Source organism: Aspergillus foveolatus (assembly GCF_047715535.1).
Source record: "Aspergillus foveolatus strain CBS 279.81 unplaced genomic scaffold BDW70scaffold_12, whole genome shotgun sequence".
NCBI lineage: Eukaryota > Fungi > Ascomycota > Eurotiomycetes > Eurotiales > Aspergillaceae > Aspergillus > Aspergillus foveolatus.
The window spans coordinates 153,288-176,030 of record NW_027396076.1 but is presented as its reverse complement, the minus strand read 5'-3'; the positions used below and the strand labels follow the sequence as shown (position 1 = coordinate 176,030).

General features: G+C 51.6%; 11 protein-coding genes across 11 annotated transcripts; 4 read left to right on the top strand and 7 right to left on the bottom strand.

Moving 5' to 3' along the window:
- Positions 1 to 530: 530 nt before the first annotated feature.
- Positions 531 to 4,712, bottom strand: BDW70DRAFT_132110 (dDENN domain protein). The gene is made up of 4 exons (XM_073736112.1): positions 3,901 to 4,712; positions 1,533 to 3,848; positions 1,231 to 1,482; positions 531 to 1,178 (listed from the first exon to the last, which is right to left on the bottom strand). Exons 1-4 carry the CDS (start codon positions 4,568 to 4,570, stop codon positions 1,039 to 1,041), a joined length of 3,378 nt encoding a protein of 1,125 aa, XP_073597989.1. The 5' UTR covers positions 4,571 to 4,712; the 3' UTR covers positions 531 to 1,038.
- A 2,148-nt stretch (positions 4,713 to 6,860) lies between these two features.
- BDW70DRAFT_132108 (HAD family hydrolase) lies at positions 6,861 to 7,790 on the top strand. Its single transcript, XM_073736111.1, has one exon. It carries the CDS (start codon positions 7,017 to 7,019, stop codon positions 7,734 to 7,736), a length of 720 nt encoding a protein of 239 aa, XP_073597988.1. The 5' UTR covers positions 6,861 to 7,016; the 3' UTR covers positions 7,737 to 7,790.
- A 1,728-nt stretch (positions 7,791 to 9,518) lies between these two features.
- Positions 9,519 to 10,198, bottom strand: BDW70DRAFT_158028 (uncharacterized protein; the record flags this gene model as incomplete). The annotated part of the gene is made up of 4 exons (XM_073740453.1): positions 9,519 to 9,628; positions 9,686 to 9,794; positions 9,855 to 10,046; positions 10,097 to 10,198. 4 exons carry the CDS (start codon positions 10,196 to 10,198, stop codon positions 9,519 to 9,521), a joined length of 513 nt encoding a protein of 170 aa, XP_073597987.1.
- Positions 10,199 to 10,369: 171 nt separating this feature from the next.
- On the top strand, positions 10,370 to 12,044 carry BDW70DRAFT_132103 (RNA-binding protein). Its single transcript, XM_073736110.1, has 3 exons — positions 10,370 to 10,409; positions 10,458 to 11,067; positions 11,119 to 12,044. Exons 1-3 carry the CDS (start codon positions 10,376 to 10,378, stop codon positions 11,819 to 11,821), a joined length of 1,347 nt encoding a protein of 448 aa, XP_073597986.1. The 5' UTR covers positions 10,370 to 10,375; the 3' UTR covers positions 11,822 to 12,044.
- A 201-nt stretch (positions 12,045 to 12,245) lies between these two features.
- BDW70DRAFT_166227 (thiamine pyrophosphate-binding protein) lies at positions 12,246 to 14,462 on the top strand (the record flags this gene model as incomplete). The annotated part of the gene is made up of 4 exons (XM_073741935.1): positions 12,246 to 12,502; positions 12,571 to 12,803; positions 12,885 to 13,081; positions 13,154 to 14,462. 4 exons carry the CDS (start codon positions 12,246 to 12,248, stop codon positions 14,285 to 14,287), a joined length of 1,821 nt encoding a protein of 606 aa, XP_073597985.1. The 3' UTR covers positions 14,288 to 14,462.
- Positions 14,301 to 15,622, bottom strand: BDW70DRAFT_148697 (2,3-butanediol dehydrogenase; the record flags this gene model as incomplete). Its single annotated transcript, XM_073738905.1, has 4 exons — positions 14,301 to 14,455; positions 14,522 to 14,627; positions 14,680 to 15,428; positions 15,484 to 15,622. 4 exons carry the CDS (start codon positions 15,620 to 15,622, stop codon positions 14,301 to 14,303), a joined length of 1,149 nt encoding a protein of 382 aa, XP_073597984.1.
- Positions 15,623 to 16,301: 679 nt separating this feature from the next.
- Positions 16,302 to 18,153, bottom strand: BDW70DRAFT_158024 (pentachlorophenol 4-monooxygenase; the record flags this gene model as incomplete). The annotated part of the gene is made up of 4 exons (XM_073740452.1): positions 16,302 to 17,151; positions 17,201 to 17,520; positions 17,637 to 17,995; positions 18,048 to 18,153. 4 exons carry the CDS (start codon positions 18,151 to 18,153, stop codon positions 16,302 to 16,304), a joined length of 1,635 nt encoding a protein of 544 aa, XP_073597983.1.
- A 344-nt stretch (positions 18,154 to 18,497) lies between these two features.
- On the bottom strand, positions 18,498 to 19,981 carry BDW70DRAFT_158023 (fungal specific transcription factor domain-containing protein; the record flags this gene model as incomplete). The annotated part of the gene is made up of 6 exons (XM_073740451.1): positions 18,498 to 18,661; positions 18,707 to 18,729; positions 18,802 to 18,904; positions 18,958 to 18,995; positions 19,247 to 19,645; positions 19,692 to 19,981. The coding sequence occupies 6 exons, from the start codon at positions 19,979 to 19,981 to the stop codon at positions 18,498 to 18,500; spliced, it is 1,017 nt and encodes a 338-aa protein (XP_073597982.1).
- Positions 19,982 to 20,462: 481 nt separating this feature from the next.
- BDW70DRAFT_132098 (uncharacterized protein) lies at positions 20,463 to 20,836 on the bottom strand. The gene is made up of 2 exons (XM_073736109.1): positions 20,588 to 20,836; positions 20,463 to 20,537 (listed from the first exon to the last, which is right to left on the bottom strand). The coding sequence occupies exon 1, from the start codon at positions 20,765 to 20,767 to the stop codon at positions 20,609 to 20,611; it is 159 nt and encodes a 52-aa protein (XP_073597981.1). The 5' UTR covers positions 20,768 to 20,836; the 3' UTR covers positions 20,463 to 20,537; positions 20,588 to 20,608.
- A 208-nt stretch (positions 20,837 to 21,044) lies between these two features.
- On the top strand, positions 21,045 to 21,674 carry BDW70DRAFT_132097 (uncharacterized protein). The gene has a single exon (XM_073736108.1). It carries the CDS (start codon positions 21,282 to 21,284, stop codon positions 21,624 to 21,626), a length of 345 nt encoding a protein of 114 aa, XP_073597980.1. The 5' UTR covers positions 21,045 to 21,281; the 3' UTR covers positions 21,627 to 21,674.
- Positions 21,675 to 22,676, bottom strand: BDW70DRAFT_132096 (guided entry of tail-anchored proteins factor 1). The gene is made up of 3 exons (XM_073736107.1): positions 22,370 to 22,676; positions 22,127 to 22,313; positions 21,675 to 22,045 (listed from the first exon to the last, which is right to left on the bottom strand). The coding sequence occupies exons 1-3, from the start codon at positions 22,454 to 22,456 to the stop codon at positions 21,723 to 21,725; spliced, it is 597 nt and encodes a 198-aa protein (XP_073597979.1). The 5' UTR covers positions 22,457 to 22,676; the 3' UTR covers positions 21,675 to 21,722.
- Between the last annotated feature and the right edge of the window lie 67 nt (positions 22,677 to 22,743).

The following is a 22,743-nucleotide window of genomic DNA, read 5'->3' as shown; positions in this document are numbered from 1 at the left end:
GGAAGATCAGGATAAATTGGATAAATGGAACCCTGGACGAACGGTAGTGTTGCTGCTGAAGAATCGAGACACGGGATGGACCCGATGTCGTGAGACAAGGTTGCTTTACGAATCGATGAATGTAACGGAACCGTACAAAACCTTACAATCAACATGATACCACATACAACGGCTCTGTCAAGAGGTAAGACGGAGTCATGATACGAGGAAAAAAACCACGCCATAATCCATATCCACCTGCTGCCATCCCCCTAATTGTCCGTCGGCTTCGTCCACGGCTTCAGGAACATGCTGACTACACACTGAACCCTGTGGCTGAGCTGGCTGAAACAGGGCAGCTCCTTCCGCGGTCTGAGCTACGACTGCTTGCAATATATGTGATCATCAAACGTGGACCAGAAACTGCATTGACGTCTCAGCAACAAGAGGAGATATATCAAGGGTATAAAAAAGAGAAAACAAAGAGATCCAACAGCCAAATAACAAGATACACTGCCTTCCTCCAATGAACCTCAATCCCCCCCCCGCAACGGGCTGCCATTAGTATGTCTATAATGCATGTATGTGCCAATAACTGTACAAGGATTGGGTCTGCAAGTGTGCATGGATTTAGCGGGAGCAGGTCATGGCAAAAGCTCATGAGACCACAGGCTGCAGATGTCGATCACTGAGCTTGAGGCCGCTCAGCGTCCGCTGCGAAGCTGCAAGTCTCTGCTGCCAGCCCAAGAACGAGTAGACGTTGTCAAAAAGGAAAACGAAATGTCCCGCCCGCGAGTCTAAGAACTTTTATGTGGTAATGGCGTCAGATCTTCTGCAATCAATGCAGAAGATGCCGCGGTAGGCGAAAACAGGGTGGGAGGCGTTTCACGTCGACCAAGCCACCAGTAAGAGACACAAGATCTTGTATCCGTAAGGCAGCGCGCGGAGCACCAGACCCGCAATTGGTTTGGAAGTGTCTGATAGGTAACGTAGCAGCGTGAAAGGATCCCATAACGATATGCCGGGACGACATGCTCCACCAACCATCGTCCGACACTCTTAGGGGGGTGAGATGGCAAGACCATTCATGAGCTTGGGCAGAGGCTTCCGCCGGGCATTGTTGGCCGTCTTTGACACCCGAGGCGCCCCGTGAATCATGCGGGGTTCCTTCATGAGGCTGGTGTCGAGCTTCGCGGGTGCTGTGCAGGGTCAGTACCATGACACAAGTATGGAGTGCGAGGTGCTACAAACCTCGTGAGACAACTCGGGTGTAGTCCCCGGAGATACTTTGCTGCGTCCTGCTCGCGGCAAATGAGGCGGCACTTGCCGTTCTCCAGAGATGATTCGAGGTGTCAGACAAAAAGTCCGTCGTCGATCGGCCGGAGAATATGGACGACCGGCCTCGATTCCGTTTCGACAGCACAATCTCGTCGAACAGAGTAATCCTTGGATCCCTCGCCTTGGGATTCACCCGTTCCCTATCACTGATAAACTCGTTGAAACCTAGACCGGTTAGCACAGTCTCCTCCGGGACTCAGCTAAGAGTAACTTACCCTGAGTCTGTGATAGAACACCGATATATTCAGCATGTTCACTAGGCAAGCTTTTGCAGAAAGCATCCATGTCAAAGCTGTATGTAAGGCCTGCCTTCTTCTTGTCGCCACTAGCTGGTTTAAGATACTTTTTGTATGTATAGAACAGGCTGGCAAAGCATCGGACGAACGCAGCCCGAACCTGCTCGGGGTAAAATGCCGCAGGGCAAACGATGCAGATCTGGTGGGCGCATCGGTTGTGGACTTGTGTCCTACACGATACACATTTATACATGTTCTCGTCCGCGCGTTCGTCGCATACTGTGCATACAGCCTTGTCGTCCCATGGTTGGAGCTGCAGGCAATGACCCTCCACCCAGGACGTGCCGTCGTTGTTGTGAATTGGCTGGATTGCAGGCTGGGGAACGATGGTAGAGGCAGCCACAGTAGACTGCGCATAGACCGAGGGGGCATATGTGGACTGGAAATCAGTGTTCAACGTGCTGACAGATAGGTTTGGCGCGTGGCCAAGGAAAGGTGCACTGGGCCGTCTGGGAACCTGACGCATGTCCATTCCGAAGGACGAGCTTCGACGAGAGGCAGCGTCAAAGTGACCGGATCGCTTCTCGCGAAGGGATGCTTGAAGCGCCATCCCCGAATCGTTGCGCGGAGTCGCCGGCGGCGGTGGGAAATGACCAGAGATGGGTGAACTATCTCTCGGGGATGGCGGGGATCCGGGTTTGAAGGTTGACCCAGTGCCCGGTCGATCCGAGCTTTTAGATGAATACCCACGCGACGCTGTTTGTTCATTGCGCGCATGCAGGAAAGCATTGAAAATGAGTGGCGGATATGAGGTGAGGGAAACAGAACCCTGACCAAAAGCATTCGAATTGAGACTGACATACTTGGACAATTGCGTGGACTGCGCCTTGGATGTGTAGATGGAGGAGTTTTCAGACATGAAAGCATCAAACGGGAACGTCTCGATGGCGTAGGCAGGAGGGCCGACGGGCACTCCGTACCGACTGTGATGAGGAGCGGCGAGCTGAAGCAGAGAATGGAGTTTCCTTCGCTGGTGACGGGGAAGTGGGGTTGGCTTGACCGTGCTCTCGATGATATCTTGGTCAAGGTCAACCAGAACAAAATCGTCGGATGGAAGTTCAACCTTCTCGTACCGACGCTCAATACCGACAATGTACGGGCAGGGCGCTTCCAGTGCTTGGATGAGCCGTGCAGGGAGGATAGGAATTAGCACACCCGACCATGGAATGGGGAATAAAAGGTCAACCAAGGCCCGAGTAGCAAGGTACAACATGGACGTGTGCGAGGACAGAAAGATTATTCGGGATTCGGTCAAAGCATACTCAAAGAGTATTATGATGTTAGCCAGTGACAGTGTCCGGAACAGGGCGTATAAATCAGTGTTTCGGGACCCGGGCAGCTCATTGGTAGCTTCCTTGCGGGCGAACAAGCGTAATTCGCGCACAGCCAGCTCCACTTGGGTTTTGGAGGTGTTGGGCGCGAACGCCTCCGTGCACAAGTTCATCACATATCGTTCCAGAGGCTGCCAGGAACCCATGCGGGGTGATGCTGGGGGAACGCGTTGGACACTATTGTCGGTCATGGGAACAACTACCGCCTTCAGCCACTCCTTCCAGAAGCTGGTCATGTTCTCCTCCCGTCCCAGGATACCGTAGGCTCGAGGAATCCAGAAACCAGTATCGCCATCAGTCAGCCCCTCGATCTTGGATGCCGCTCCGTGACGCACCGGGCGCAGGAGATCGGTCATCAACCCGATCTTCTCCTCAACCGCGCTGATTTCGTCTTCCAACTGTTCTCTCGACTCAGACCCCGACGGCACCGTAGGAAGCTGGGCCAGAAGTCGAGAGAGCTTGGCTCTCTCCTGAGCCAACCGTTCTCCCAGGCTTGCTGCCAATTCCCGTTCCTCGTCTGTCATGTTATCCTTCCGCCATTCCTCGCAGCACTTTTCTAACTGATCAGCCGCTTCGTGGTTTAGCGGGATCCAAACAATGACACACACGGCGTGCAGGCGAGATCCATTGTCGCTGGTCATCACAAAACCATGCCATGTCGACCGCGGTCTTTGGTCAGACGACACGATATTGATGTCGTTGGGGAATGCGAACATGGGTACGTAGTCGGGAAAGTTGGCACGCTGTTTTAGGTCTTCGGCCATGCCTTTCGGAGGGTAACGGTCGAGAAGGACGGGTTCGAATCTCCGCTTCAGGGGATGCATGGTAGGGGAGATTTCCAACGGCTGGGGTGCTGGAATTACAGAATTGTAGTTGCTGAGGCGTCGTGAGGTTCGAATCGACGCTGCATATTATTAGCTTGCTTAACACTGGTCTGTCCCACCTGAGAAACTCACCTTGGCGCGCAACCGATGGCTGTCTCTTCATACTGTTCATGTCTCGGAATGACATATGTCGTCGCACGCTTCCGATACTCGACCGAAGTAAACCAGATTGTTGTGGCTCCTCGGACACGATCTTCTGCGTGCGTAATCTGGACCGAGGTCGGGACGCGGGTGTGATCGCACCCGCGCTGAGGCTCAGGTCCGACAGAAACGTCTCTCTCTCGGAGGCAAACTTGACCAACGCTTTATCAAAATCGAATTCCTCCAGACCTAGGAATTGAGAAGCCCGCGGTGACGCAGCACTGCCGTTGCCGCCACCCTTGATTGTCATGCTGCTGCGGTTGCTGTGCGTACCATTGGCGTTGCCATTGGCGTTCTGGTCTGCTTCTTCGGAGCGGAAGGAGAGACGCTGGAAGGAGCCGCGAGGGCCAATGACCGAGGAGCTTCGAGAGAGCAGGCCGTCGAAGCGATCGTGAGCATCTTCGGCGTCGGCATCTTCCTCAATGATATCGGTGACCGCGGGGCCGGGCGCAGTGGTACTGCTGGCAATTCGGTATTCGTCGCCTAGCTTGCGGAATGTGTCGAGAATCTCCGAGCCGTCAACACCGGCGATCCAGAAGTAGTCTGCGAGCGGGGTGGCTGACGTCGTCTCGGCGGCAGAAGAGGATGTGGAAAAGGGCATGTTGAGGTGAGATGGTCGGGTCGGGTCTGCGGGGTTGAGATCATGAATCGTTCAAGGAAAGTCGTGGGCTTCGTCACAGCATTGAGTCGGGAAACCAATCAATAGATGAATCGGGCGGCTCGGCAACGACGGAGGGGAGAGGTTCGAATGTGAGTTCAACGATCAGGGGGCGAAAAGAACGGACAGGACCAGCATAAGTGTGGGATTGCGACGGGATCGCGCAGTCGGGCTGGCGGCTGGTGGCTGCAAGTGTGCAAGTGTGCAAATCTACAAGGCAGATAGATAATTGGAAAGGAGAGAAGGGTAAAAATAGCAAAGGGAGAAGGATAGGACGGCCGCAGAGATAAAGGCGGAGGGGGTGAGAAGTGGTGGTGGAGGAGGAGAAGAGACGTTGGTGGGCGCCGATCTGGATGGAGAGAAAAAGGAGGTGGAGGGCTTTCCCTACACAGTAGTAGTAGTACTACTAGTACCTAGGTCACCTTCTTGAACCGGCTGCACACTACCGATAAATATAGCTCATGATTTTCTTTTGAATTTCTCTATTCTTCTTCGCTTCTTCGCTCGGTGTCCTGTTTACTCTCCAGCATTTTCATCCTGCTGGGAATTGCTTTTTCGGCAGGTTGCGTAGAAGGGGCAGAAGGGCAGTCCAGCCCAGCCAGCCAGCCAGCCAGCCAGCCGGTCGACAGCCCTGGCCGAGTCGCACGAGCAAGGACCTCCTGGCGGCCTGGTTTAATGGATAGATGCTACGACAAAGCTCCTCCTTGGAGTCCTGACTGGTACTGTGCGACAGTTTCAGATCCGATGCAGGAAGAGAAGCAACCGTGGCCAGCGTGTCCACGCAGTACCCTGCCCTGTAATCATGGGCCCGGGCCCACGGACGGGGTACCAGAAGCAAAAGCAAAAAAGCAAGCAAAAGCAAAGCCAAAGCAAAGCAGAAGCAGAGCCAAAGCAGAGCAGAAGCGTTCTCAACACCTTAGCACCGCTCTTGTTGAGGCGGACTACTGCAAGTGTGCGTCCCTAGCCCTGCAGCCACCAACCACCCTTCTGGTCGGGAACCTAAGGAACCTGCCTCCGCCTTTCACCACGTTGAGTCTGTGACTAAGTACGTACTCCATATAACTGGTGTGTTATAACCTCCATCACTAGCACCACTCCGTCCCATCAGCCAGTGCTCGGACGGCCCAACTTCGAAGTGGGGTCGACTGCTAGAGTGGACTCTGGAGATTGAACGACTGTTCGAGACAACCATGGATCGATCGTTTCGAACAATATGGAACAAATTATGGTTCTCCTCTCAGCCGACGGAGCGGGCGATAAGTACGAATGACGACGATGGCCGAGTCAACCAGTCCGTGAGCGAGCCGTCCAATGCCGTCCGCGCCGCAGAAAGTCAAGAGTCAAGAGTCGAGCCCAGATGCCGAGGCAACCCATTTGTCTCCAACCCGTCCAAGGAGACCCCATTGATGATGCCTGCCTATAACAGCCGCTCCATATCCAGCTCTTGGCGACCGCGTCGACCAGCGTCGACCAGCGTCGACAGAACACGTCTGCGGCACTCCACACCGAAGACGCAGCATACGGAGTATGCTCTCGGTTTCCTCACACCTGCCTTTATTCTGTACATACTTCGGAGCAGAGAGCCATCTAACCCGAGTTGGCGATCTGTGGATCTGGAGTCGGGTTCCGGAACCTGACTGGGCAAATCGGCCAGCGATCACTGGGGCCTGCGATTCATGAAACGATCTTGCACTGGTAGACTCTCCTTCATAGGAAGAACCGCTCGACCTCTTAAAGCCGTTGCTAGGATTTACACAAACTACGAGGCATTTTTCCTATCAGACTACGGAATCATCCTCAAATCCAGATCCAGCAGCCACCCGACGATGTACAAGACAGATGAATAGACAAATCTCCGGGTACACTGTACCACCCCGATAACCTATGAGCAGATCGTGAAACCACATTTTTTTATTGCTATAAACCTTATACCAAGTTGCTCTGTGAGTGTCGCGTTCAAGAATCCCGAGAGACTCTGATGGCTGAAACATGCGTGGCTTGGAGTTTGCGCGGCTCGATTATATATATATCCAGTCCCGATCCCAATGTTTCAATTAGTACTATAAACAGCATCGTCATACGACAAGCAACAACTCCACTGATAATTCTAGAACATTACTATCAGCGGCGCATGACGGGAAAGGCGTACGTCAAAGTGGCTCTCTAAACTACTACCCATCAAGCTTTAAGCGATACGAACTTAGAATACTTTATCCTGAAGGCTGTCAGAGCCCGCGTCTCGGAGCGCCTCCGAGGCTCGGCAGCGGAGCGGGATCTGTTGCGAAAAATCCACAGGCATGCAAATGACTTAGTGCAACACATACAATAATACCATATCCACTGTAAACACCGTCCTTCATTATAACCATCCACACCGGATGAACGCATCATGGCCCCCAAACTCATCATCTTCGACTTCGATGGAACTCTCTTTGACTCCCTTTCGGCAATTACCACCTCTGTCCAACTGACCTTCAACGCCCTCCTCCCCTCCCACACCCCAACACCATCCGATATCCACCGGTTGGTCTCGAAAGGCGCACCACCAGAAATCACCTTCAAGGCCCTACAACCCCAATCTCCAGTATCAGATGACGGAGCGGACGCCTTTGACGAAGAGACCTGGGTTCGCACATACCGCCAAATATACTCCGTCCACGGCCACCCACTAACGAAGCCGTATCCCGGCGCTAAAAAGGTCCTGCTCTCGCTGCAGGACAAAGGGATTCCGCTTGCAATCATCAGCAATAAGGCCGTTGCTGCTGTGAAAAGCGCGCTGGAGAGCCATGGCCTTGGAGGGATCATCGATGAAGAGCTGATTATCGGTGAGCCGATGTTTGCGAGTGGGAAGAGAAAACCGCATCCGGAGGGATTCACGGAGCTGTTGCTCCCCAGGCTGAAAAGTGTGTATGGGACTGCGGGGTATGACGAGGGAGAGGTGCTTATGGTTGGGGATACGATCACGGATATCCTGTTTGCGAGGAATATCGGCGCAAAGGTCTGCTGGTGCCGGTTTGGGCAGGGCAACCGGGAGGAGTGTGAGAAGGAGAGTCCGGAGTCTGGGATTGATGCGTTGATAGACGTCCTTGGAGTTGTGGATGGGTTGTGACGTGCATTGTATAGATTTGACTATATCCATATATACAGGTCGGGAGGCGTAGACTATGACGTAGACTTATGATAAAGACATATAATCTGCCTAAGCTAAGGTGATAACATGGATAGTACCATATATTTTCCGTTGTCTGGATTCTACCTAGGACGGTTCTTGTCAGTAACTATGACAATGCTTATGTCTCATGCCCACTTGCGGGCCCCAAAAGAGGTCAATTGCTCGAACTGTACCTTGAGAGTACGAACGTCGCCGCTAATCTTCATGTTTGCTAGACTTTGAACGAGACTGGTTCGGTTGATGCTGAAAAGGAATCGACCCTGTACATGACCCAGGCGGCGTTTATCAGCCAGCTTTCCGAGCGCCCTCGATATCTGCAGCTATTGCGATGCGCCAGAGTTGTGTCCCTCCGCGAGTTCCGTACTTAATCGCTCACAGACTGGCTATCTAATATGCCCGGATTACTCCACGGCTTATTGCGCATGCCAATTCTGACTGCAGCATGCTCCATGTCTATGACAGCATAGGAACCGGCCAGTCCAGAGACAATTGGTTCAGCCTCCAGAATATACGGCTGATGCTCTTTCTTTCTTTCTTCTTTATACATAATTCATAACTGATGTCCGTGGGTGAGAGCATAGCATCACCTCCAATCGAAATGAAGTTGACATGAACAGCCATTGAGACTACGGTACAGTGGAGAAGGGACCCATTGGATAACTGCTGTAAAGATATGTCGACTATAGGTTTCTGAATATGGGATATGGGTGTCGTCTGACAAATTTACCCTCAATGTCGGCATAGGGTATAGTTGGTGGAGTATAGTTGCATAATCCAGCTGGGCTCGCTCTCAGCAATGTCAGACTCATACGGCAAAGAGCTCTTGTTACAAACTATGAAGGTCTCTTAATGCTATGATTCCAAGTACCTAATTGCATGCTCACGAGCAGAAAGGGAGCGCCCCTCTTAAGGTGGCCTGGTAGATATAACCAACTAGCAGTCGCGGATGGGAAGCCAGAATGTGATCAAGCATGGCAGGATGCAATGTTCCCTCTAAAGGTTATAGCCAGCCCTATCGCGGCGGGAATAGACGTATTTGGGGTCAACGCAGTCACATGTATATAGAAGGGATTACTAGAGGAGGAGGACAATATTGTACATAAAAGAGGACGATTTAGTGGAAATGATAAGAAAGAAAGTTGCGATTGAGGGAAAAAAAAAAAAAAAGAAAAAGAAAGAAAAATCCTCGATTTATGGATGTTCTTGAGAGAGCTGTGGAGTATCGAAGCATGACTGAGTTGGTGACTCAACGGCGAAAACATCCTGACCAAGATGTAGCGGCTGCGTTCGTTTAAGGGAGGGCCGGACTAGACTTGCACATGGGCAACTGAGTTAGACCGCTGATCGGCAAGCTAGCTGCAGAACAAGGCTTCATTTTGAAGTAAACGTATACACATCTCAAGGTGACTATACAAAGATAATATTGTGCCAAGTAGCAGGAAATAGGCGCAGTCGCCACCAACACCTTCACAGCGATGCCTTTCGCATAATAGACAGTCCTAGTCTGAGAGTAATGTACAGGACTTAGATAACTCACATGCCGCCGAGTCGTTTCACTTGGACCGGTGTTTCGGGTCGTTGCTTGGTTGCGCGGTGCTGGCTGACTTGCGCGCAAACGAGGTTGCCACGAACGGTAGGTGACTGTGGCCAATTTTTTGCACATGAAAAAAGATTGACCGTTCATTTATGAGTTTGATTAATGAGTTCCCAGTAGATTTGTCATGAGCTTGTCTTGTTCCTACTTGCACGTTGTTGTTCTTGATACAGGGCAGTATAGTACCCAGCATAATACCATGCCATCATAAGGTTTTTCAACCCTTCATCTTGGGCTAAGACAAAGTTAGCAGCGCACCACCACACAGACGCTCAAGCGGTTCTCAACTTACTCTGAGGGAAGGCGGGATAAGGCATGGTCGGTGCTTGTGCTTGATGCCCAGCTGCAGCTGCAGTCTCTTGCTCTTGTTTCACCTGTCCAGACCCAGCCGCCTCCTGTGTCTGTAGCCGAGCCTTGTCAGTTGCAGTCACTCGAAATAACCAAGTGCGAATTAGTCATACCTGCATGCCCTGCGCCTCAGCTGGAGCGGCTGCCGGCTGAATTGAATCCGCGGCGTTCACGTCAGCCATGTCGTCGTCCTTCTCGACCTGAGCCCAAGACATTGACGGTCCAGTCTCCGCCTCAGCAGCAGCTTCGGCCTCCCTCAGGACATCTTCAACATTCTCGCCTTTGGCAGCGATGCTGTGGTAGAGCTGTAGCGCAATTAGCTGTACTGAAGTCACGTGCTACGATGGTAACGCACCTTGTATTCCTCGACGGCTTCATCCCAGCTCTGAACGAGTGCGGAGTCATCCCAGATCTCTTCCTGCGTCAGGGCCCGAGAGGCACCCTTGTTCTTCCCCATGACATCTGCAGTTGTCAGACACGAATTATTAGGACTTGTGTTGATGCGGGTGGAGATGGCAGGCAAGGCGGAGGAAAGTTCACCGCCTGGCGTTCTGCGACCCAAAAAATAATTTTCAGCAAAAAGTTTCCGCTCCGGCCAGAAACAACAATTCATTCATCTGTTGTCCGGGTAAAAATGGCTCCTGATAAGAAGGACAAGAAGCGCAAGGGTATGTTGCTCTAGGTATAACCCATTACTCAATTACTTATAAACCCAGCTGTGGCCGCCACCGTCGATTCGCCTGCGAAGAAAACGAAGAAGGTCGAAGCCAAAGCCGCTGAGCCCGCCGAAACCCCCAAGTCTATTCTGAAAAAGAACAAGACCAATGGAGCCGAGGAAGACAAAACTCCCAAGCTCAAGACGAACGGCGATGCCCCTCGACCGGTCAAACCCCGCAAGCGTGCTGCGGACTACATGAGCGACGATGAGAGCGAGGATGAAGTCCCCGTCAAGAAGGCTGATAAGGAGACCAAGATCAAGCCGAGCGCTAAGAAGACCAAGCAGGAGGATGGCACTGCCGCTCCCGTGAAGGAGAAGGCTGACAAGGCTGGCAAGAAGGCTAAGAAGCTCGAGATTGTGCCTAGCGATTCCGAGGAGGAGGCTGCGTCGGCTGCGGAGGAGAGTGAAGAGGAGGATGACCAGACAACCGCTCTGATCCGAGGCTTCGAGAGCAGCGGTGATGAAGACGAGTCTGGAGACGAGGGCATCGACCCCGAAGCGCCGGTCCCCAAGATCCCCGACTCGAAAAAGGCTAAGCGCAAGATCCTGAAATTGCAGAAACAGAACAAGGCCGAGTCTTCAGAACAGCCTGGTGTTGTCTACGTTGGGTACGTCCCGACTTCTCCCTGACTTTAGACTATCACTGATCATGAATGCAGCCGCATCCCCCATGGTTTCTACGAACACCAAATGCGCGCCTACTTCAGCCAATTTGGCGACATCACCAAGCTACGCCTAAGCCGCAACCGCCACACCGGCAAATCCAAGCACTACGCCTTCATCGAGTTCGCCTCTGAATCCGTCGCCAAGATCGTCGCGGCTACAATGGACAACTACCTCATGTACGGCCATATCCTGAAGTGCAAGTATGTTCCTAGCGAGCAACTGCACCCGGAGCTGTGGAAGGGCGCAAACCGCCGCTTCAAGGCAACACCTTGGAACCGAATTGAGCAGAAGCGCTTGAATAAGGGACGGACCCGTGAGAACTGGACGAAGAATATCGAGAAGGAGCAGAAGAGGCGTCTGGCCAAGGCGGAGAAGATGAAGGAGTTGGGATATGAGATAGAGCTGCCGGAATTGAAGAGCGTGGATGAGGTTCCTGTGCAGAAGCCTGACGAAGAAGTCAAGGCGATCGAGGGTGAGCAGGAGGCCAAGGCCATCGAGGCCCCCGTCGAGCCCCAGGCCGAGCTTGAGAAGAGTGATGATACCCCAAAGAAGTTGAAGAAGGACAAGAAGGAGAAGAAGGAGAAGAAGACGGCTGTGGCTGAGGCTCCTGTCGAGTCCCCCAAGCCCAAAGAGGCCGCCGCAGCGTCGCCCGCTACAAAGTCAAAGAAGAAGACCAAGGCCAAGACCAAGGCCTAGCCTGCGTTTCCCGTCAACATATATCGCAAAATATTTAGTTAGGGTTTATCGGAGTACCGGTTCGCTTTCATACTTGTTCACCTTCTTGTCGTATCCCGCCGAGCAAGGGAACCTTCCCAACTTTGTTTAAGGCATGGCTCGCCTGCAGTTGGCTCCATGTATGCATCTCAACCTTGTTCTTTGTCTACATTCAGTCAATGGAAAAGGCTATGATGATATTTAACCCCGCACCCCTCAGCATGCCATGTTTCCCGGCATATCCTCGGCTCCCCTCAAGGTGCCAAGTAGTACTCCTACCTAGTATATCATTCCATCCATACTTCAGCACTTTTAATTGTACACTTTCAGCTGCAACACATTCTAACCCCAGGACCTAAGTCTCGAACCAAACCCAAACCCATTCCAACGAAAAACATCAGAGAAAATGTCCTTCCCCTTAACCTACCCCACCACCCGCTCTCTAACAGGCGGCGACCTCCTTGCCCAGTCCCTCAAGCAGCTCGGCGTGACCGTTGCTTTTGGCTTACATGGCGGACACCTAGACGCCTTCCTCATGGGCTGCGAGAGCGTCGGAATCAAGCTCATTGATACGAGACACGAGACAGCAGCCGTACAAGCCGCCGAGGGCTACGCAAAGATTTCCGCGGGCATTGGTGTTGCATTTGTAACGGCGAATAGCGGGTGCGTTACTTTCATCTTTTACCTAGTTACCTAGCTACACCATACTAGAAAAGCTAAAGGGGGACTAGGTTTTCAAATGGCATTCCCGGCCTCGCATCCGCACTCGCAGATCGCTCCCCAATCCTCGTGATAACCTCGTCGCCGCCGCTGCGGGACAGCGAAAACAACTCGCTTCAGGGCATGATTGATCAGGTCGTCGCAAGTCGGACGTTGACAAAGTTTACGCATCGAGTTACAAATCCTGAGGATGCGCCGAGGTTGGTTAGTTTGGCTGTCAGGACGGTGACGGCGGGAGCGCCGGGTTAGTTTCTGCCTATTTCTCCTCAGCCCGTCCTCAGCTGGGACTCTGAATGAGGCTAAGTATTCTGGCGAGTATGTAAAGGGCCGGCACTGCTTGACTTCCCTATTGATGTACTTTTCACGCCGGTGCATGAAAATTTGATTTCGTGGGGGTCAATTACGTCGCCGCGTTCTTATGCGCCTGGTCCACATGTTGAGGCTGTTAAGGACGCTGTGGATTTGCTTAAAGCTGCGACAAGGCCGGCTATCATCATTGGTAGTGGAGGACAGGGGGAGAAGGTACGCTTAACTCTCAAATATTCAACTTCATGCGCAGTTTAGGCAAGCTAACCAGGGACCACTGCACCCCAGACAACAGCACACCTCCTCTCCCTCTCAAACAGCCACAACATACCCATCTTCGACACGCAAAAATGCATGCTCTCCTCGACGCTATCCAGGAAATGCAAGTTCTACGGCGGACCGGCTGATAAACTCGCTCTCCTGCCTGCTGTTCAAGCCCCCCATCCAGACCTAATCCTCCTCCTCGGCGCACGAACAGGCATGTTCCTAGGCGGCCGCAGCGGGGCAATCATTCCACCTCACGACAAATGTAAGCTGATCCACGTTGACGTTGATGGGGCCGAGATCGGCCGCACGCTCCCTGTCGACCTGGGTGTTATCTCGGACGTGGGACAATTCGTTACTGCTCTGGATGATCAACTCAGATCACTATCAGCAACACAGAACAGAAAAACCGACGCAGACTGGGTAAGCAAAGTATCATCCATTAAAACACTCCCGTCCCTCTTCGACTCAGATTGGGAAACCTCGCTCTCGGGCCGGATGCATCCACACCACGCTCTCAAGTCCCTCTTCGCCTCTCTTTCAACCGACCCTCGAATCCAAGACCCCATCCTTGTTCTTGATGGCGGCGAATGCGCCCTCTGGGCTCATAGCCTCGCTCATATTCTAAATCCGCGCGCAATACTTAAGTCCACTGGTGCCCTCGGGTTCCTGGGGAACGGATTTGGATATACCCTAGGCGCGGCTATCGCAGCACCGGGGACCAAAGTTATAAATGTGCAGGGTGACGGGTCAGCCGGGTTTCATTTTATGGAGCTAGATACGTATGCTAGGCTGGGTGTTGAGGTTATTACTGTTGTGATGAATAATCATTGCTGGGGAATGAGCAGTAATGGGCAGCAGCTGGTTTATGGGGACTTAAACCCGAAAAGGCCGGTTAGTGCGCTGTCCGCCGTTACCGGGTATGCAGACGTCTCGAGGGGCTTAGGGAATAGGGGTTTCAAGGCGCAGCGAGTTGAGGAGGTTATTGATGCTGCCCACGAGCTTTTGGAACGGAAAGGCCCGGCGTGTCTGGAGTTGATCGTGGACTCAAAGCCCATCCACCCGGTTACGGAGATGATGGTTGGGAAGACGGAGGATCCGGACTTGGTGGTTGTTCCTTACTATGATAATATCCCTAGGGCTTATTACAAAGTCTAGAGTAGGTAAGCTATTATACTGTGACGCCGCGGTTGATGCTATCACGCTTCGGCGTAGCGAGGATCTTGATATGGTCGTTTGGCTTGATGAGTTCCTTAAATCCCTTCTCGACGATGTCCTCCAGTGAGAGGCGACTGGTTATCATCTTCTCGACGCCCTGAAAACGGCCTAATGGGCCCGGCCCACGATTAATATCCAGATTCAGACTGCTGAGGAGGGCAAGAGAGGACTCACCAGCCGCAAACGCCTTGACCACATCCTTGAAATCATCCTGGTTATACGCCAGCGAACACTTGTACATTATCTCCTTCCACATGAATGGGGCGAGGGGGAGCGTCATCTACCTCATATCAGCCCATCACTGTGCTCCTGGGAAGGGGCGGAAAACCTACAGGCCCCTTTGGCACCGCAAGATTGACATAAACACCCCTGAACCTCAGACTCTGACAGCCGACATCAAAGCCGGCCTGGGCACCAGCGCAGTCAAACACAACACCCACGCCATCCCCTGTCAACATCCTGACCTTCTTCGGCACCTCAAATTGGTCAGAATCAAAAACCTTTGTGACGATCTCCATGCCACGTAACGTCTCCCTTCTCGCTTGCGACACCTCAGAGACATAGATCGTCTTTGCGCCACGGGCTCGCAGGACATAGCTCATTGCTGTACCGACCGGTCCAGCACCGATAACAAGGATGGGAACCGTGCTGAGGTCTGCCTCGTTTTGGTGAGCGGTTTGGCAAGGCGAGATAGACAGGAAGAGGTTAAGAGCATGCCACGCGACAGCAAGCGGCTCGATCAGGGCTGCGGCTGCGAGATCCACGTATGCAGGACCGTTCTCAGAGAGAACGTGCACAGCCTCTGGTCTGACACCGACAAACTCTGAAAGGCCGCCGCCACCTCCAGAGAGCCCCATGAAGCCGATTTTCTCGCAGCTGTTTGTGGCGGTCTGCAAGCAGGGCGTGCAGGAGGAGCAATAATAGCGCGGGTCGATGACGACTGCCTGTCCCGTTTTGAGGTGGGAGATTGACTCTGGGACATACTTAATGCGTCCTGTGAACTCGTGCCCCATCGTCACTGGGAGCAGAGCGTTTGTGAGCGGGTGTGGTCCAGATTGAGGGGAGGGAATCGCGAAAGGCCCTGTTGTCCTAGTCAACATGGTTCACCAAGCAGATCATAAAATGGCTGTCAATACCGAACATGTACTCATTGAGATCACTTCCACAGATCCCGCACCATTCGACCTCAATCAGGACCCTGTCATCACTAGCTTGCGGAACTGGGACATCTTCAACACGTACATCGCCGGCGGCGTAGAATTGAGCTGCGCGCATTGTGAACCTGTCTGAATAATGTGATATAGTGCCTACAATTGTATTACTATAAGCGGACCGTTAATAATATAAATGAGGGGCAGTTCCCCGAGCTCATCGGCCCTCGGCTGTTCTTAATTACTCCGTGTCGTTATTAGCCAATGTCATGGACATTGCGGAGAACGAGTAAATATCCCTATTTGATATGTTGTAGGTTGTGTAGCAGCTTCACAGTCATTGTCCGACTTTACATACACCTTTTGAGTCTTTGTTTCCATTATATATTGCTGTATTACTGACAAAGGCTTCCAGCCCCTGATTTTGGCTTGCAATGAGTCCTTATATCTGCCTTGAAGTTGATCTATGCTTCGGTCTTGTGGGTTATTCTTGCTTTTGCGCTGCTGCTTCTTCACGCCTGATTACTCCGTTTTGCTCGGTTGGGATCTTGTACTCACTTAGCCACAACGGCCGCAAGTTCATTTGGCCTTTTGCAACCTTCAATGTACTTAGTATTCGGCGTGCTCAAAGCGACCATAGACGGCTTCTAGGCTTGATGTATTGCAGCGCATCATATGAATGACTGGAGAGAGACATTTGTGTTGGGGTTGAAGAAGTGTGCTTGCGTAAAATGTCAGCGCTTTCTATTCAGGCAAACCAAACTACTTCTAGGAAGTAATATATCGAGTGCTAAGATAAGGAATCATGGTGCTACACCAGTCAAGCCAGACAAGAACGAGATCGCACTTTCGACCTCGTCCAATGCTGTTGCGTGAGCCAGTATCCCATCGGGTCTTAGGGCAACCACCGCACCCCTTCCAGGCGAGATAGTATATGCAGCATGGGCCGATTGATCTTGGTCAAAGCAGAGATACCCAAGTCTTGGAATACTGAAGAACCTGTCGCCCTGGGTCATATTCTGGGCGGCGACAGTTACGAACCGGATCATGTCTCTGGGAAGGCGAGTGACGAGTGCACTCAGCGCTTCTACTGCTATTGCTAGATTTGCTTTGGTTTCGGACGGCTGCCCGGCAAGTATCAAGACGTACCATTGACCGAAATTCTTGGTCAGATTGAACAGCCGGACTGGCAGGCGCGAGCCTGGGGGATACACCAGGGCGTCTGGAGCTCTCCAACCAGCGGATATCATACCGGTAGTCGAAGGCAGATTAATCACGTTTTCGTTGTAGTGAATTCCGAGCCCAATTGAGAACTGGATCGTCTCGTTGAAAAGCTTTGTGAAGAGCTCGTTTGTGTCCGTGTACTGTCCTTTACACGAGCCCGGGATCTGTCCAGATATCACAGCGGAGAAGGCTTTATCAAGCTGGATAAGGCGGTGCGCGGCTGGGCGGCGTTCACTGTCGTAGGTTTCTAGGACGCCTTTGGCGTACCAGCCTTTGATCGTACCACCGAGCTTCCAGGCCAGATTGACTGCGTCGTGCACCCCCGTGTTCATGCCCTGGGCGGCTCCCGAGGAGTGCGTGTGGCACGCGTCGCCGGCTAGGATGGCTCTATCGTTGCTGATGTAGGTATTGGCAACACGTTGGTTGATACTGTATACTGTTAGATCATTTGATGGCCTAGTCGGCACGGAAGACTGACCTGTACAGAGTACACCAATCTATACTCTCGAACTCCAGTGTGAATGGTTCCATTGACTTGACGGCTTCCTGTTTCGCGTCCTCCTCGGTAAGCCAGTCACCGTATTTAGCCAGCATCTCCTTTGTCATAGCGAACCCGATGCGCTTAACGCCATGGTCTAGTTGCACCCAGAGGACGTTGCCGTGGTGCTTGGACTCAATGGAAGCAAAGCCTAGATCGGCATCCGGCATGTTCGTCCTGAACCGCCCATCAATTCGCACCCATCTGTGGGTGGTACGCTCTCCCTCAAATGGAATGTTGGCCAGACGTCGAACCATCGACTGGCCTCCATCTGCACCGATTGCGAGAGAGATTAGTCAGTAAACTCCAGCTTTGATAATACTTGATGCCTTAACCTTTTCACCACCAGAAGCTCATCCGTTTTCAAATTGTGTACCTGCGAGGCCACTTTATGCTCATCCTCACTCTCGTGGTCAAGCGAGAACGACTCTAGCTTCCAGCCAATGTAGGGTTCACCCCCCAATTTCTGGTAAGACTGTCGAATGACCTCTTCCGAGTATTTTTGACGGATGTTGAGGCAGTAGTCCAGGTAGGTCCCGTGCATTGCTTCAAACATCTTATGCCATCCACGAGTGGTTACACGCCTGCCATCTTTAAAGGTTACGCTGTTTCGACCAGCGTATCCAATCTGGTTCAACTCGTCGAGGAGGTCGAGTTGGTCAAGCATCTCGAGGGTACGCGGATACAACGTGGTTGCCCTTCCGTACATCGCTTGCAGGTCTTTGTCATGCTGCTCTTCGTATCGTTAGTGCAGCTCCTATTATAAATAGAGTACAATGTCACCTACCAACTAGGAGAGACGCCACTCCTTTTCTTGCAAGACTGTACGCAACGGTCAAGCCGACAGGGCCACCGCCAACAATAAGGACATCGGTACTGATACACTGAGGCATTGCTTTAAAGGTAGGAATCATTAAGCATCGAAGGATGAATGGCGGATGAGGTTGCGGTTGTTTTGTCGTCCTTTTATATTATTACCTCCCGGCACTGTCGGATCCGATCCGATGAAGAATCAACAAGCCTCTGCACCCATGGTTATCAATTTGTCACCTGCAAAGATCGGCCATTGGAAGTCCTTCTCATCAGACGCTGGAGAGTGTAAAAAAGTCTTATATGGTATGGTCATCTGGTGTATCGGATACGGATTTCTGACTTTGTACAGTGCTGAAAAAACGTATCGGAATGTAACGGTAAGTGGATCGACCAAGGGAAATGCCTCTGCAGGATCAACAGGATGTCAATGGCTGATGTCGAACCAGGACCAGTCGAGTGCGACATTGTTGAAGTCAGTGTCATAAAAGAAGCTATCTGAGAGATTCCAAGTCGCTGCCCCATTCTCATCAAGTCCAGACGTATTGTTCTCTCTAGTCTGGAGCGCATTCCCATCACTGTGGTTTGAATCTATACCTGTTAACCCAGTCAATGCACGCAGAGTTGCTGGCTTACCACGCATTTTCAAACATTTGGATCTCGTATCGGTCAGACTGTGAAAGCAACGTTCGGCCACAACGCTGTAAGTTCCTAGGTAGTTGAGAACTCACTGGCATCTTTCCCAAGCGGCGTCCAGAGCTTCGCGGGTGGCAGCCTTTACAGCCCCGCTATGGAACTCGGCGAGATTGAGGACCAACCCTGCAGTGAAGGTGTCTAAAAAGTAAATATCAGTTTTGGAATCAGAAAGTCAATCTAATCACCCGTACAAAATACGTTGTAAAACCAAACACTTGCCAAATCCGTGCTACATGTCTCATGCACAAGGGATATTAGCTCAATGGCAGTCTGAACACACAAGACGGAGCAATTGAAGGTCAGATCGGAATATATTCCAGATAAAAGCGGCTCAATTGGCTCGCTCTCATCTTACTTTCCAGATCGCACTTTGCCAAGGCACTGAGATAGGGCCGGCCTATAAGCTAAAAGTCTGAGGTATAGAAATCTTTGCACAAATCAGTTTAGTCCTCCATGAAAACTGCGTTACTTCCCACTCACCTAGCTTTGAGCAGACACTTTTCTCTCAGTAACGGATCTGGGAGGTCATGACCCATGACCTCCCAACTGAGCGGTTTTGGGACATTCACCTGAAATTCGTCTAGGTCCAATTCAATCTGAGTAATAAATTGGACCTGTCGGACACTTTGAGCCTTCTTATCGGCTGGACCTCGACAGTGATGTTCCGTCTCGTCCTCGTAAAGTGTGTTGTGAATCTTTCGCAGCAATTCATGCAACTTCAGAGTGGCAACAAACCACTCAACGCGAGAAAAGGTTCCCGGTGGTTGCTGGCAGACAGCTGCTTCTCCAGACAGATAGCAATCATCAACTGCTTCAGGCAGGGGAACTAGTGAGTGTTCAGATGTCATCGCCGGACGCCCAAGCATAGTACTAGTTGCTCTAAATTCGATTAGCATGGGCCGGTGGCTTCAGCACTGTTACTTACAGGTCTAACATTCTACAACCGTGCCAAACTCGCCTCCTCATCTGCTTCTGGGAAAACGATCGATGCTCGTCGCCAACAGTGGCATGTAGACCGAGCCCTTGAGCCAGCCGACATGCGGTTCCGATAGCGTGCCAACAGCGGTTGGGAGTTTGCGAACCTTGGAGATAATGAGCTATAAACAGAAGGACCTGAACCAGAGCTAGGTCTCCACGCTCGAGGTAATCCACGTCAAAAGCCGGCTTGCATCGATGAAAGAAAGCTTCCGACGTTGTTTGGCGCTCAGCACCCATCATTTCTGAAAATTGGCACCCATGAGCGAAGACAATATATAAACCATAGTAAAAGGTTCTTGCGCTAACAGTGGAGTCGCCAAGTCCAAGGCCTGTGTTCGTCTTTGTGTCTATACTGGCCCCAGGCGTCCAGAGCTGCTGATACAGTGAAAGAAAAGCTTCCTTGTGTACAAATGGATACAAAGCATGAATCTTGGTAAAGTAGCAGTTCACGAGATGGTCTGCTAGTGCGCGAGGCGGAAGGAGATCCTATGCGATGTCCACGCTTCTTGTATTCTTTTCAATGAAGGGTCTCTGGGTGGTACCAGAGGCTGCAGAAGGCCCCGGAGAAAGCCCGCCAGATTTCATGGTTTCCTGCAGCCGTCGTATGAAAGCTATGGCCGAAGAGTCATCAAAGAAAGCCCCTTTTGATTTATCGCCATCGCCAAGAGGACGAGTAGTAAGGCCCATTGCCGTAACTTCAGGCTCGAACTGATCCTCAACTGGCACTTGCTCTTGTGCCTGGAGATTGGAGAAACCTAAATTGTATCTAGGCGTTTTATCTAGGTTCGAAAACCTGCCACGACGTCAGACATAACGACTTGAGCCATTCGATAACTCACTTACTCGGAATTCTGACCCATGTTGTCATCGCCGTAAACACATTTCTCTCGACGGAAGACAAGTACCACAGTTCGGCCGAATCCCATCACAGCGGATCTTGTGCACACGGCAGGGGTTACAGGCAACACCTACCCTTCTTCGCTTTACATTTCGGCCGACTTGGTATGAGCCACTCGGAAACATTCTTGCAACAGACTCTTGCCTGCGGTTATATAGAATAATTGTGATAATAGAAGAGTGGGCAGAGGCATGCCCAAAAAGGGTGTCAGCTTGGAAATATGACTGTCTAAGACTAATCTAAATAGTCATGACGCCTTTTTGGCTTAGCGGTATATTTCCCGATCAAGGGAAAGCCGCGGGCTTTTCCCATACAAATCAGCCTAACCCAAACTCAGACTAGTCTTATCACATGATCGAGATACATAAATTTCTAGCCCGCACTCTTTTCTTTTCTCCTCCCAACTCCTCGCTCAAAGGATCGCATTCAAAGCTTACACACAGAGAATTTCCAATTCTCTCCTCTTCTACCCATGAAGAGACCTGCTTTGGGAGAAAGTCCCCGGACACCCTGCCTTTCGTCTCTGGCGATAGACAGGCAATGCGGAAACGCGCCGCCATAAAAGCAATTTGATAGCGGCTGACTGCCCTGTTCCCTACCGGTGCTGAGTGCGTACTCGACACACATTGTGTGGAAACAATGGGGTATACCTCTGTGCCGGAGAGGGGTTTATTGGGTTGCCTTTCGTCGTGTTTGGATAGTCATGCGATTGCTCATCTACTAGTTAGCTGGGTAACTCAATGGGGCTCATTCTTGAGGCGAGGAGTTCATATCTTTTGGGTCTGTAGCTTATTGAAAGCGGCGACTGGCCGAGAGGTGCGGTTGCAGATGCTCTGTCGAAGGGGCCGGACTCTTTTCTCTCTCATCTCATCAATCTTCCTCTTGATTATCCCCCTTTACCTTTCGACTGTAATGTGGTTCGATGATGATATACCAATCATAGAGTCAAGCCCTGAAACTCCTACTACGGTATGGGGTCGTTGACGATAAACGATTGTTTCTTTATCTGACGAACATTATCATTACATGTCATGTCGCTTTTAATCCTCTACCTATCCAATATGAAACACCTGTACACCATCATTGTGCCTTCTTAGCTGTAGCCGGGACAGCCTGTGCTTTTCCCTTGACCTGTAAGGCCAGGCTCGTAATAATCTCAGCAATAACTGTAACCGCCGTCGCGCACACACTGTTCCAAACCTGGACGCTCACCGAACCTTGCGGAGCGCGAGGGAAGGCTAGCACCCACTCCACAGGGTAAGGAAGCCAGCCGCCGGGGAGTTCAAAGACAGGCGTTTTCGAGTATCGGAATTGGATGAAGATCTTGAGGCCGGTCGTGCTGAGCCAGCGGGCGATTTTGACGAACCAGTCAAAGGAACCTTTCTGCGAGGAGAGCTTCTGGTCTATAAACGAATGAAAGGTTAATTAGTCCCTCCCCACTCTCAGACGCAGAATAGAATAACTAAATGAGGGTGGAAGCATACTCAAAGCCTCATAATCACTCAACGCCTTGTCATGCCGGCGCCGCAGCTTCGCCCACTTTGCAAATTCATCTTGCGAGCTCGTATTGTTCATGTCCCGCTTGAGCTGGACGACTTCGCGCTTCAGCTTGCTTTGTTCCTGGGCGGTTTGGTACAGCGACGTCGGAAGCTTAAGGTAGAGGAGCCATAGCTAAGGAAAGCGTTAGCTGCGGTCTCAGAGGGGTAGAGACAAGGAAAGTGCCATACCAAGTTGTCAATTGTCGCCGCACCGATTGTGTTCACGAGAAAAATGGCGATATGAAGAATGAATATTGTCCAAATGAGGGAGATCATGATTGCGAAGCCCAGTCTCTTGAGGTTCGGATCTTACTGTTTGTTTGTGGAGGCACGAAGACGAAGCGAAGCGAGGGAGCAGGAGAGCCAGCCGTGGCTTCAAAGGACAAGCGTCTTCAAGTAAGAGTACACGATAACGAAAACACTGCTAGGTATTGGCACGCTGTCACAACTTGCAGCAGAATTGCTGGCAGAGGAATTGTGAGTAGCGCAAATGACGTTGTCACGTTGCCAAAACTGATCGGATCTTCGGCGGGCGGCTTTTTTTGATCTCCGGCGCGTTCAGC

Coding starts and splice junctions, on each gene's coding strand:
- BDW70DRAFT_132110 (XM_073736112.1), bottom strand. CDS start 4,570: ATGCCCTTTTCCACATCCTCTTCTGCCGCCGAGACGACGTCAGCCACC. Junction 3,849..3,900: donor GCCATCGGTTGCGCGCCAAG/GTGAGTTTCTCA, acceptor AATAATATGCAG/CGTCGATTCGAACCTCACGA. Junction 1,483..1,532: donor TGTTCTATCACAGACTCAGG/GTAAGTTACTCT, acceptor TAACCGGTCTAG/GTTTCAACGAGTTTATCAGT.
- BDW70DRAFT_132108 (XM_073736111.1), top strand. CDS start 7,017: ATGGCCCCCAAACTCATCATCTTCGACTTCGATGGAACTCTCTTTGAC.
- BDW70DRAFT_132103 (XM_073736110.1), top strand. CDS start 10,376: ATGGCTCCTGATAAGAAGGACAAGAAGCGCAAGG. Junction 10,410..10,457: donor GAAGGACAAGAAGCGCAAGG/GTATGTTGCTCT, acceptor TTATAAACCCAG/CTGTGGCCGCCACCGTCGAT. Junction 11,068..11,118: donor CCTGGTGTTGTCTACGTTGG/GTACGTCCCGAC, acceptor TCATGAATGCAG/CCGCATCCCCCATGGTTTCT.
- BDW70DRAFT_132098 (XM_073736109.1), bottom strand. CDS start 20,767: ATGTTTCCGAGTGGCTCATACCAAGTCGGCCGAAATGTAAAGCGAAGA.
- BDW70DRAFT_132097 (XM_073736108.1), top strand. CDS start 21,282: ATGGGGTATACCTCTGTGCCGGAGAGGGGTTTATTGGGTTGCCTTTCG.
- BDW70DRAFT_132096 (XM_073736107.1), bottom strand. CDS start 22,456: ATGATCTCCCTCATTTGGACAATATTCATTCTTCATATCGCCATTTTT. Junction 22,314..22,369: donor CGGCGACAATTGACAACTTG/GTATGGCACTTT, acceptor CGCTTTCCTTAG/CTATGGCTCCTCTACCTTAA. Junction 22,046..22,126: donor GAGTGATTATGAGGCTTTGA/GTATGCTTCCAC, acceptor ATTCGTTTATAG/ACCAGAAGCTCTCCTCGCAG.